General features: G+C 33.4%; 1 protein-coding gene across 2 annotated transcripts; it reads left to right on the plus strand.

Annotated features, from left to right (window-relative positions):
* Window positions 1-1,305: 1,305 nt before the first annotated feature.
* On the plus strand, window positions 1,306-11,252 carry LOC106063334 (G-protein coupled receptor GRL101-like). 2 transcript variants are annotated; one of them, XM_056032393.1, is made up of 2 exons: window positions 1,306-2,308; window positions 4,762-11,252. In XM_056032393.1, exon 2 carries the CDS (start codon window positions 4,926-4,928, stop codon window positions 8,217-8,219), a length of 3,294 nt encoding a protein of 1,097 aa, XP_055888368.1. In that variant the 5' UTR covers window positions 1,306-2,308; window positions 4,762-4,925; the 3' UTR covers window positions 8,220-11,252. The 2 variants fall into 2 exon arrangements, with proteins under 2 accessions (XP_055888368.1, XP_055888367.1); XM_056032392.1 differs by lacking the exon at window positions 1,306-2,308 and adding an exon at window positions 3,932-4,152.
* Window positions 11,253-11,523: the final 271 nt, after the last annotated feature.

Below are 11,523 nucleotides of genomic sequence, written 5' to 3' on the forward strand. Positions count from 1 at the left end.
GCTTTGTAAATCAAGACATTTTAAAACTTCGTTATTTGGTTTAGCGACATCGACTACGTAGTAGAGTCGGTTTCCCTTTTGCTGGCCTTTCAACTTATGTTCAGTTGGTTAGCTGGAATTAGTTACCTCCCCTGAACAAACTCAACAAACTCAACACTTTGAGACACAGTGAAGGGGTTATCGATAATGCATTTCTCATCATGTTTCGTGTTTCAGAAAGATCCGTTACAGATATTGTTTTTGTAGGGTCATTTAGGATAAGATTACAAATCAATTTAACTTATAAATATTTATGCAAAATAATTCATTTATGTTATATTTCCACTTAAACACCTTTACTGTAGACATTTACTGTATGGCATACCTCACCTGTTTCAAATTACTGAACCTTATTTCTCACAGAAATTATTGTTTAAAAACTGGTAATCTAATATTCTTTAAAATGTTAATTAGTTATCTTTCAAGGTACGCCAAATACAATGTGTTATTTATCCTAGGATTACTTATTCCTTATATTTTACACTAATATAGTTGTCATGGAGCCTAACATTTATCACATGGCTTTATGTCCGTTCCCACCCAGTCCAGCTCATTGCCATTTGTCAATAATTGATGTATAGAATTCAAGCTAATACCAAATTGTGAGTGTAAAATAATAGAAACATTATATTTGTTGCCACCTAGTTCATTTTGGGTTCGGGTTAACAATACAATGCTGTTTTTTAGCTTTCTGATGTTTTTGTGTTTGGGTAAGTGGAGACTTTGTCAAAATCTTTTCTGTGGTTAGAACATTGATTATTTCACTTGCATATGATCTCATAAAACCTACAGTAATTTTTTGTAGCATGCATAAGGTTTTAAAAATAAAAAAACATCATCTATGTTACGATGACCAAAAATTAAGAACTCCTTTATTGCCTTGGTAAATAAGAAAGTTGAATAAGATCTAACTATCTGATATAAACTCCAAATGTAACATTTTTGTGAAAATGTGGTAGAAACGAATATTTTGTGTGCTTAAAATGAATGGCTAAGTTTAATGCACAATTGCAAGACCAAGTGAAAGGTTATTATTATTATTACACACATGAAAAGTAAGACACGAAAGCAACATCTGGACCTCGATGAAATGGACAGAGATGGTCAATTCTCCTCAGCTTCACCCATACCTTAGTCTGTTGAGCCGTTGAGGCACCACACATAATCTGTCGATCGTCTTCCTTCATTCCTGTCTTTTTCCTTAGGAAGAATCTCTTCCAGTGACAGGCATGTCCATTCTCGGATGTATTACAATCGCTTCCCTGGTATGCCTTTTTTTCCCTGTTTCTGTTTCTTGAAGGAAGGTGCGAGCCCATAGGACTCCGTGATTTGGCCATAAAGTTTTAGTTTGCGTTTTTTTTTTTGGCAGTGGTCAGCAGGGCACAATAGCCATTGTGATCCTTTTCCGAATCTCCATATTTAAGATGCGGTCATACAAAGTATCCTTCTAAAGCAACTCAATTCCATTGCAAGGATCCTCATCTCCAGTTCTAGAATTAGCGTCCAAGATTCGCAAGCATAAAACAACGTGACCATGACCAATGTGCACTTCAGACTGACTCTTAGCAAGAGTGGCACCCTTAAAATGTCGTAATCACGAGCTGAGTTCATGTCATCTTTGTCTCGATATAAGCTTTCTCTTTCACCTCTCTTCACCCATCTTTCTTTCTCTCCGTCTCTCTCTACTTCTTCCTCTTATATCTTCTCTTCCTCTCCTTCTCGTTCTGTTCTGTCTTCATTATTCTCCCTCCTTCTGTTCTTCTTTCTCCCCTTCTCTCTCTTTTTCTTTCTGACAGACAGACAGACAGACAGAAAGAGTTGATATAAGCTTTGTAAAAACCACTCGTCATTTCTCGTGCTTTAGATCAATCTGTTTCGGACATTGTTCTCTTGTTGTCTCCCCTTTTCTCTCTTCTCTTTCTATTCTCTCTTCGCCTCTGTCCTTTTCTTTTTCTTATAACTCCATCTCTCTTCTCTTTCTTTTTGTTTTTTCTCTCTCCTTCTCTCTCTATTCATCCCATTCTCTTATTTTTCAGTTTCTCTTCCATCTCCGTCTCTCTTTTCTCTCAGTGTGTCTCTCTCTTCTCCCTGTTTTTTGTCTCTCTTTTCTCTGTGTGTGTCCACCCCCTCTCTCTCTCTTTCTCTCTCCTTATGTCTAAATAAAAGTGGATGAATCAGGATGTGGACAAAGAAAGATGGAATATGGAATATGGGAGTATGTTCTCCTGGATTGATAATAGAGAGTAGAGAGAGTTCAAAACATGAATCAGTAAGTTAATTAGCTATTGATAACTAATTACTTTCTTTGGCATTCGAACAAGTTAAAGAAATTGTACTTATACTATTGAGGTGGTATAAGTACATTTAGTACCACTTTTTACTTTAGAGAGAGATAAAAGTTTATATCTACAAATCATGTGATAATAAGTTAATGCATAATGAATTGAACACACCTCACGCAAGCACATTCAGTTCCGACCACTCTGTCCGGTATCTCCAAATACTACAACACTGAGACACAAGACTTAAACTATTCAAGGGTCAGTCACGGCTCCAAAGGGTGAGCTTAAAACTATGCACTCCATCTTAGCCCCAAGCCTAACACCCTGAAATAAAGAATACATTAGATCTAGCGATGCAGTAAAATCATAGAACTTTCATTAATGAAACCCGTACCGAAATATTAACCTGATTACTACATTTATGTACTTAACTAGCTTACGTCACGTTGAAACGTGAAAACACCGAAAACTGTAGCGCAAAAAGAGAGGGGTCATAATTCGAAAGTCTCCTTGAAGGGTTTCCCCGAATGAATGTCCAAGATTTTTTTTACATTAAATATTACGCCACTGCCATGCAATCTTGCTATTTAGGTGGAGTATAAAACATTACTATATTCTAGATGATGTTATAGATGTTTTTTTTGCACAGAAAGCAAAATTGTGAGGCGATATAAATTGAGATTTGTCACTTGTGGATTAACTCGAAAATATACAACGCTATTATTCATTCAAAGAGTCTTAATGATTATTTTTTGTTTATGTTTCTTATAAACAGTACCAATAGGAATTTAGACTTAAATATTTAATAAGTACATTATCTCGTGTCATAATGTCGAATGTCAAAATGCAGGGCCCCCTAAAAAGATCAAGCCCCCAGGGCCCCCCAAGGCTCTAGCTACGCCACTGGCCAGAACGCCCTCTCCTCTAAAAGAACAATTCAGTAAATTAAGCTTGACGTAAAACACACACACTATTCTTGACAACAAAACACGCCCAATGCAAACTAGCTCATACACTTCAAAACACGACTACACGACAAGATAGAAAACTTCAAGCGAACTAGACTCACAGTTCACCGGGAAATAATATATCTGAGCCACATGTAATGGCCAGGGGTTAAACTTGTTTTCAAAGAGCTTAGATCAGGAGGGGCTTGTTAGACTTGACGAAGAAATACTCTGAATTCAAACCTTTGCTACCTAGCAGCTATACCAAACATTGGAAAGGCTTGGAGAGTTAACCTTGTTGAGAAATCAGTAACCGGCAATAGCTAGACATCTTTGCAGCATATAGTTCTTCAATCTGACAATCTGCAATACCGCGGATCCCAAACTGTATCGGCAGAGGCACAGTTTCTTTCAATAGATAAGCTTATTGGAGAGGGCGGGAGTGCTGTGTTGGAGACATCGTTCCCAAGCCCATTTTTTTCTACTCATCTCCGTGAGAATATTGCTACAGATCTCAAGTAGTTCGTAGTGGGCCTAATACAATGGGTTAAAACTCCAATGTTTAATATTCTTTTATTTTTCCACGATAATATACTATTCATATTATTATTATTTTAACATTTACCCCAAAGCTGTGTACTTGATGAGACCTTTGCTACCCTCGCTATTGCCTCGTTGTTCAGTACGTCCCCACCCTGTCTAGGGCATTGTCATTTGTTCAATAATTGATGCATGAATTCCGTGACGGAACCAAAAATGTGCGTCTAAAATATTGAGAACATTCCATTCTGTGCCATCTAGTTCTATCGGGTTCTGGGCTCTGTTAATGTAGCACTAACGGAATACAATGCCACTTCTAAGCTTTCTGGTGCTCTTGTCTTTTGGTAAGAGGAGAGCCAATACTAATCTCTCTTTATGTTAAATGCACTGTTGTTTTGTTATGTTTTCTTTTTGAAATATATATTTTAATATTATTACAAAGATATTTGTAAAAACATTTTTTGTTATAATACTTTTTGTTAATTGTTTGGATAACAAAATATCTTGAGTTATTTGTTGAATTATATAACTTCTAGAATCGAAAAAAAAATGTGTTTCCGTTTCATTGTAACTTATGATCAAATTGATTGAGTGGAGAAGAAACATTCCCCATGCAATAACATTTTTGGATCTAGATGTGATGATTTCTGTTTGTTTATTGCCTGATATTTCTTCTTAAATTAACAATGTCACAAACAGAATCATCTTCCCGGAGATTTATATACATAGCTTGTCAACACACTGAAGAAAAAACATCTGTGTTCTTGACTTAATTCATTATTAAGCTTTTTGAAACGAAACATATACGTGGGCTTCATTTCAATACCGACTTTACTTATACATATTTATAATATTGTTAGTATTGCAGCTGTAACATTGATATAACTAATTTTAATAAAGAAAAAATTCATTGGTTTTAACATTAACTATTATGCTACTATTTTTTTCCTCAGGTGATGTTTTGTTATTTCCCCTAAGAGATTGCAATGCAAGAGATAAAGACATTCTCTTTGTAATTGACTGTCGTGATAGCACACGCAACCAAATAGAATTTATAAATAAAACACTGAGGCATCTTACTGAAGCTAAACATTGGCTTATCGCTAATTACTCGGTAATGTTTATCTCCTATAATGGTATAAGTGATATACATTTAGAAGATTATAGGAATGCAGTCTCAAATTGCAGTGAAGTATATCATATTGATAAAATATTTCACGCATCTAAAGTGTGGTTCTCTTCAAGGAATAGATCTCTCCCGGCATTCTTTTTAGTCTCCGTCTTACAAGAATCCCTAGAAAAACGAGCAACTTTTATTCACAATATTTTAAAGGAACAAAGCAAAGACACTCGTGTGAACAGATTCTTTATAATCCACACAGCAATGGAAAAGACTTTGCCTTCTTCAGACTCCATTTACTACCACAACTCTTATTTAGAGTTAAAAATTGAAAACGTGTTTCCCAAAGTTTGTGAAATAAGATGCGAAGATAATATGGCAAATTTTAGCAGTGACTACACCACGTCCTATTACCATATAGCTGATGTTTTGAATATGAGTTATGATCAAAGTGTCCAGTATTGTGCAGGAAAGGTCAACAGCTATTTGGTTTCATTAGAGTCGTCTCAAGAAATTATTTTTGTATTACAACTTATAAAAAAAAGATTTGATTATCAAAAAATTAATCATTTTCGTTTGTCAGTTGGCATTAAAGATGGCTATTATTATTTCTTATGGTTTTCGGGCAATCCTTTTGTTTCGGTAAATCGCCTATTCGAGTTATCTTCAAAAAAATGTTTTTTTCTAAACATTTCAATTAGCGAAATAGATTTATCTTTGGCAGAAGTAGATTATAGATTTTTATACAATGAATTATACTCTGATTGCACCGATGTACAACTTCCAACGTTAGTACTGTGTGAGTGCCACGAGGTTCATAGAAATGAACATTTTACTCGTAAATTACTTTATGCAGTATCTAGCGATGTGAACAAAATAAGTACACGTCATTATTTCTTATTACTGCAAGCTGTTCTTTCTGAAAAGTATCATAAAGTGAAATATAAAAGAAGTGATAAATTCCAAACAATTCTATGCCAAAACCTGGGAAACAAGAGTGACTATTTACAAATGTACGTGTGCAGGTCACAATATCAAAAACAAGAGATTAGTTCTATTTCATATGTAAGAGAAATTGATGAAAGATATTATGTCCTTGAAAGTATAAACATTTCGGATTGTGAGAACTACCGCGAATGTCAACAAAATATAAGAAATAGAATTGCATATACAGTAACAGAACGACCTCTCTATATACCAATACATGATATTCAATTGTTGTGTATCTATAATAATAATACTAATTACAGTAATGACACTAATATGCTAAATGTTATTGACAACAGCGATTTTAGTTGTGAATCAAAGATCCTCAAGCTGAACTCTACATCGCCATCATCATTTCAGTGTGAATTTCAACAAAACATTTCAGATTACAGATGTATAAGAAATAGATATTATGTGTATTGCAAAGATAATTCACATTTACAGAATTGTGAGAATTTTACATGTCCTAAAGATTTCATAAAGTGTCCTAAGTCCTATTGCATCTCTAATACATACATTGGGGATAGAGTGAAAGATTGCCCATATGGAGAAGATGAACTTAAATTAGAGAATTATTCGTGTGCCGCAGATTTTACATTGAAATCACGAGGAGTTTGTATTGATGTATTCAATTGGGTAAATAACAATTGGATATTACCATTTAGTGAAAATATAACGTTTGAATGTAATCCACCGTGTCCCAAGGATTTCGTATGTGTTTCTACTGCATTGCACATAGAAGATGGAGTTACGGGTAAAAAATACATTAAATACACAAGGAAGAGAACTTTTAACATGTTTTCCCTTTTTAATTTGATGTTTCAGACCAGGATGTATTTAGTTAATTTCCCTTTGCTTCAAGTGGTTGAATTTTACGGTCCAAATTGTAGAATACAAAACTTTGACTATGGATTTCAATATTGGAAACTTTTAGATCTCATTGTCTTAGACCTTAGTTATAATGAGATGACTAGCAGTAATGAAATGAAAAGTATAAGTAACTTAAGTCAATTAAAAGTATTGAACATTTCCCACAATACAAATTTAACAGTCGGAAAAGATTTTTTCTTTCCTAGATCTCTAGAAATTATTGATTTATCTTATACAAAAACTTCATCATTAAAATTAAATGTCTTTGAAAACGTGAGTCAGCTGAAAGTTTTAAAATTAAGTAATACTTTTATTTCTAGGTTTCAAGATATGGGAATACCGGAATACTTTACACTAGAAACTTTATACATAGAGAATGTTACTATTACAAATATTGAAAAAAAATTTTTCCGAGGTCTTACTATAAAGTCTGAGTTACGAGCTAGTGATTATAAACTTTGTTGTCCACAAATATTAAATCCAAATATTTCAGTAGACAAATGTCATGCACCTTTAGATGCCATCTCTTCATGTAAACATCTTGTTGGTGACATTCTAAAAAGAATTACCATCTGGATAGTAGGTGTTGTAACTTTAGTTGGAAATGGCATTGTGTTGGTTTATAGAATTGGTTGGAACAGAGAGATATTTAAAAAAGCTTATGGACTGTTTATATCTGGTCTGGCTGTTTCAGATTTTATAATGGGAGTATATTTAATTCTCATAGCTACAGTAGATATTCAATATAAAAATATTTATGTATTAGAAGATGTCAAATGGAGACACAGTGTTTTGTGTCAGTTTGCAGGATTTCTGTCAACAATCTCAAGTGAAACTTCTAAATTTTTTATTTGTTTGATAACAATAGATCGTTTCTTGAAAATTACATATCCTTTTGGTCAACACAAATTTTCTAAAACAGGTAAAATATTTTCTTTTACATTGGTTTGGTTTTTTGGTTTCATGTTGGCTTTAATTCCTATCATAGCTACTAAATGGAATATTTATTCTTCTAATGGTTTGTGTTTGGCTCTGCCTCTGGGATCCACTGAAAATAATGGCTGGGTTTTTTCTTTTATTGTTTTTGTAGTTTTTAATTTTATATTGTTTCTATTCATAGCCTTTGGTCAAATCTGTATTTTGTCAAACCATAAAAGTATCAGGAGAAGTATTCGGAACCTTAGTAAAAATATAAAAAAAAGGAAAGAGGATATGAGCATAGCCAGAAAATTGGCTTTTGTTGCCCTGACAGATTTCATGTGCTGGTTTCCTGTTGGAATACTTGGATTTCTTTCATTAAAAGGTCACATCTTTGACCGTGAAGTTTACGCTTGGATCGCTGTATTTGTCATGCCTATAAATTCAGCTCTAAATCCAATTATTTACACTATACCGTCAATTTATCAAAAATATAGTTCAAAGAAGGCAGGCTGATCTTTAACAAAACCGTATATTTCGCTTATGATATTTTGTTGTTGTTGATATTTTGGATTTTTCGGCATAACGGCACAATTTAGGCCTGGTCGTGCCCATCCACTTACGAACAAAGTCGCGGGACTCTTGTTAAGAGATAAAGTTCAGCCCCAATGTCCACTAGAATAGTGACCGATTAGTGCGAAATTCTGAAACTCTGCTCTTTTTTCTTTGCTTCGAAATTTTTTTAAACACATTTATTTATATTTTAGAGTTTCTTAGTATTTTATGTAATTAATTATGTAGACTCCTTCAGCAGCCATAGAACGACTATGTTTCATCTCGTATGGCACTTGTTATTGACTGTTGAGCTGTATTCTCGAGAGACATTCTTGCCAACATATAAATGAAGTTGAGGTAGCATCTAGTTTGGTAATAGAGAAACCAGCCATTTTTCGCTTGGCTCGCTTCTCTTTTTTTTTTTTGGTTTTCCAGAGCTGATGTCATACTCTTCACTTATTCTTCTCCACGTAGTGAGGTCTTCAAATGTTTTCCCAGAAGCCAACATCAATGTCCACCTCTCTGAAGTTCCGTTTCATTGAATCACTGCAAATATTTCTTATTAGCCATATATTACGCATCGTACTGTCAATCCGGTCACTGAGAGTGTTTTGGAAAATATTAAACTAAATAATAATGTTATAAGAAAGCGAATGCGTGAATGTAAAAACTGTATGAATGGAGCCATCAAAATAGCTAATCGACCTAAATCCTGTTTTTGAAAAATACAAGCATTTGCTTTTAAGCCTATATATATATATATATATATATATATATATATATATATATATATATATATATATATATATATATATATATTTAGATCTAGATCTAGAGTCTAGATGCTATTATAATATACAGACCTAATATTATAAGAGTGAATTCAAGCGCTCAAGAAGCTTATTAATTATTGTATTTTTGTATATTTAATATCCTCCATATAGAGCCCCATGTAGACTTTCCAATCACACTGTCCAAGCGTTCTTGGTGTCCCGCATGATCGACTCCAATGACTACTGTCATCGTTAGCGCTGAGAGCTTTTTCTTGGAACATCATTCATCTTAAGTAATATTGTATCCGTTTTAATTTGAAAATGACATTTCGCCGTTAGCATTACAATTAAGTATATCATTAAATGAGAGTTTAGAGATGGCGAAATAAATAACCAAGTAGGAGCAACGAAGTTTAGAAGAAAATTGTTTCACTTTGAAAGTGTTTACAACCAGAATATTAATCAATCAAAACTATATTGCTATTGTTTTCAATGTGATTCCATTCCATTTCTTGCTTTTTTAAATGTCGTATTACAATATAATCATAGCATCAGCATAATATATGTATAATATAGTTTCTAAATATGTATTTAATTATTTAAACTTCACTTGTTAATTAATACCTGTTTATATAACAAAGTTGTCAGGATGTTTTTCTCTCCCCTCCCCCTCCCTTTTTTCACTCCAAACCTAATCGTGACATCGGTCAACTGGATAGGACTTAGATGAGATGATTGATGAGCGCCTAAAGGTAGCATGGAAACATTTGCACGGATACCCCTCCTTTCCCCACTGGTCCACAAGAGACTGGAACATAGCGCTCTGTGGATACTATATGATGATGCCCTATATAAATTTAATAAAATAAAATCAAAATCACTTGATGTGGAGTGGAAGTTTTAATCTCGGGATCGGTGGGGGCCTCTGAGCCCACCCTGCTCTAATGTGTACCTGACATTAGCTGGGGAAAAGTAGAGGCGGTTGGTCGTTGTGCTGGCCACATGCTACCCTCGTTAATGACCTTTTACATTATATGACCTAAAGATCGCAAGGTCTGAAAGGTGAACTTTATTTTTTGATTACTTGATTTGAATCTAATAAATCAATTGAGCCACAATAGTCTGACACACGCAGCCTCGCTCATTCCTTCATTTGTTTTTTACTAATATTCAAGTGACCCATCTTCCATTTCAAAGAATTAGAACACATTGAAGAATACTGTAAAGATAATTTTTTATTATTAAATGTAAAAAAACCCAAAGAAATGATAATCGATTTTCGTAGGGACAAGAAGGAAAATGATATTGTTTCTGTAGCTGGAGAGACTATTGAAATTGTGCAAACCTTTAAATACCTTGGTACTATCCTAGACAATAAACTAAATTTTACTGCAAATACTGATTATATCAGCAAAAAAGGGCAGCAAAGATTACGACTACTAAGAAAACTGTCCTCGTTTAATGTTAGCGAAAAGGCCTTGGCTATGTTTTATCACGCTCACATCTGCAATATTTTAAGTTTCAATATCACTGCCTGGTATGGCAATCTGAGCATTAAAAATAAAAATAAACTTAATAGAATCCTAAATGCTGCTGGCAAAATCATTGGCAAAAAACAAACCCCATTTGGGCAGTTGTTTGAGACAAACATCTATAAAAAAGCTAACAAGATCCTCGAAATAAAGAATCACCCTTTGTGTCAGGATTTTGTGATTTTACCATCACAAAAGAGATACAAGACACCGATAGCAAAGACAAACAGACACAAACACTCTTTTGTTCCCCTGGCAATCAAATCATTAAATAAGAACAATCTGGTATAAACTTTGTCACATGTAAATTATGAGTGAGTCTGGTGTGAATGTACACTTTAGTTTCTTATAGTTATAATGTTTTTTGTTTGGTGTAATGCACAAATTGTAAGACAAATTTCCTTACGGATAATAAAGATTATTATTATTATTATTATTATTATTATTAACTTTGGATTGCACAAGGCTCTTTAATTGTTTCTACTACGTATGCTAAGACAATGTGGATAATGTTAATTATTATTTGTACAGAAATATAATTAATTTAACCTTTCGATCATTTACACATGTTATAAATTGTGTATGTGCATTATTATATTTATTGTCAAAATAATATTAGTACACTTATACAATTTATTAACCAATGTCTTCTGTATATGTTAATGTACTCTTTCTAAAAAATATGCATTTCAAACCTTTTACATTTAAAATTAAAATCACCCTTTAATAAATTCATAACTATAGACATCTTTAGTTTTTCATTATTTCTGATGTAATTAAATAACTTTTTAAAACAATGAGTAATGTAAATATAAATTGCCACTTTTCATAAGTAAGCAAAATAATGAAGACTTTTTTTTAGGCCATAAAGAGTACTTTGCTACTATGAAATGAATCTAATACACACAACATGACATTTTGACGCGAAAGGTAAGTCGTATATGCATCCTCCGTCTGGGA

The sequence above is a fragment of the Biomphalaria glabrata genome, chromosome 6, assembly GCF_947242115.1.
Source record: "Biomphalaria glabrata chromosome 6, xgBioGlab47.1, whole genome shotgun sequence".
Lineage (NCBI taxonomy): Eukaryota > Metazoa > Mollusca > Gastropoda > Planorbidae > Biomphalaria > Biomphalaria glabrata.

Coding starts and splice junctions, on each gene's coding strand:
- LOC106063334 (XM_056032392.1), top strand. CDS start 4,116: ATGCCACTTCTAAGCTTTCTGGTGCTCTTGTCTTTTG. Junction 4,153..4,761: donor TCTGGTGCTCTTGTCTTTTG/GTAAGAGGAGAG, acceptor TTTTTTCCTCAG/GTGATGTTTTGTTATTTCCC.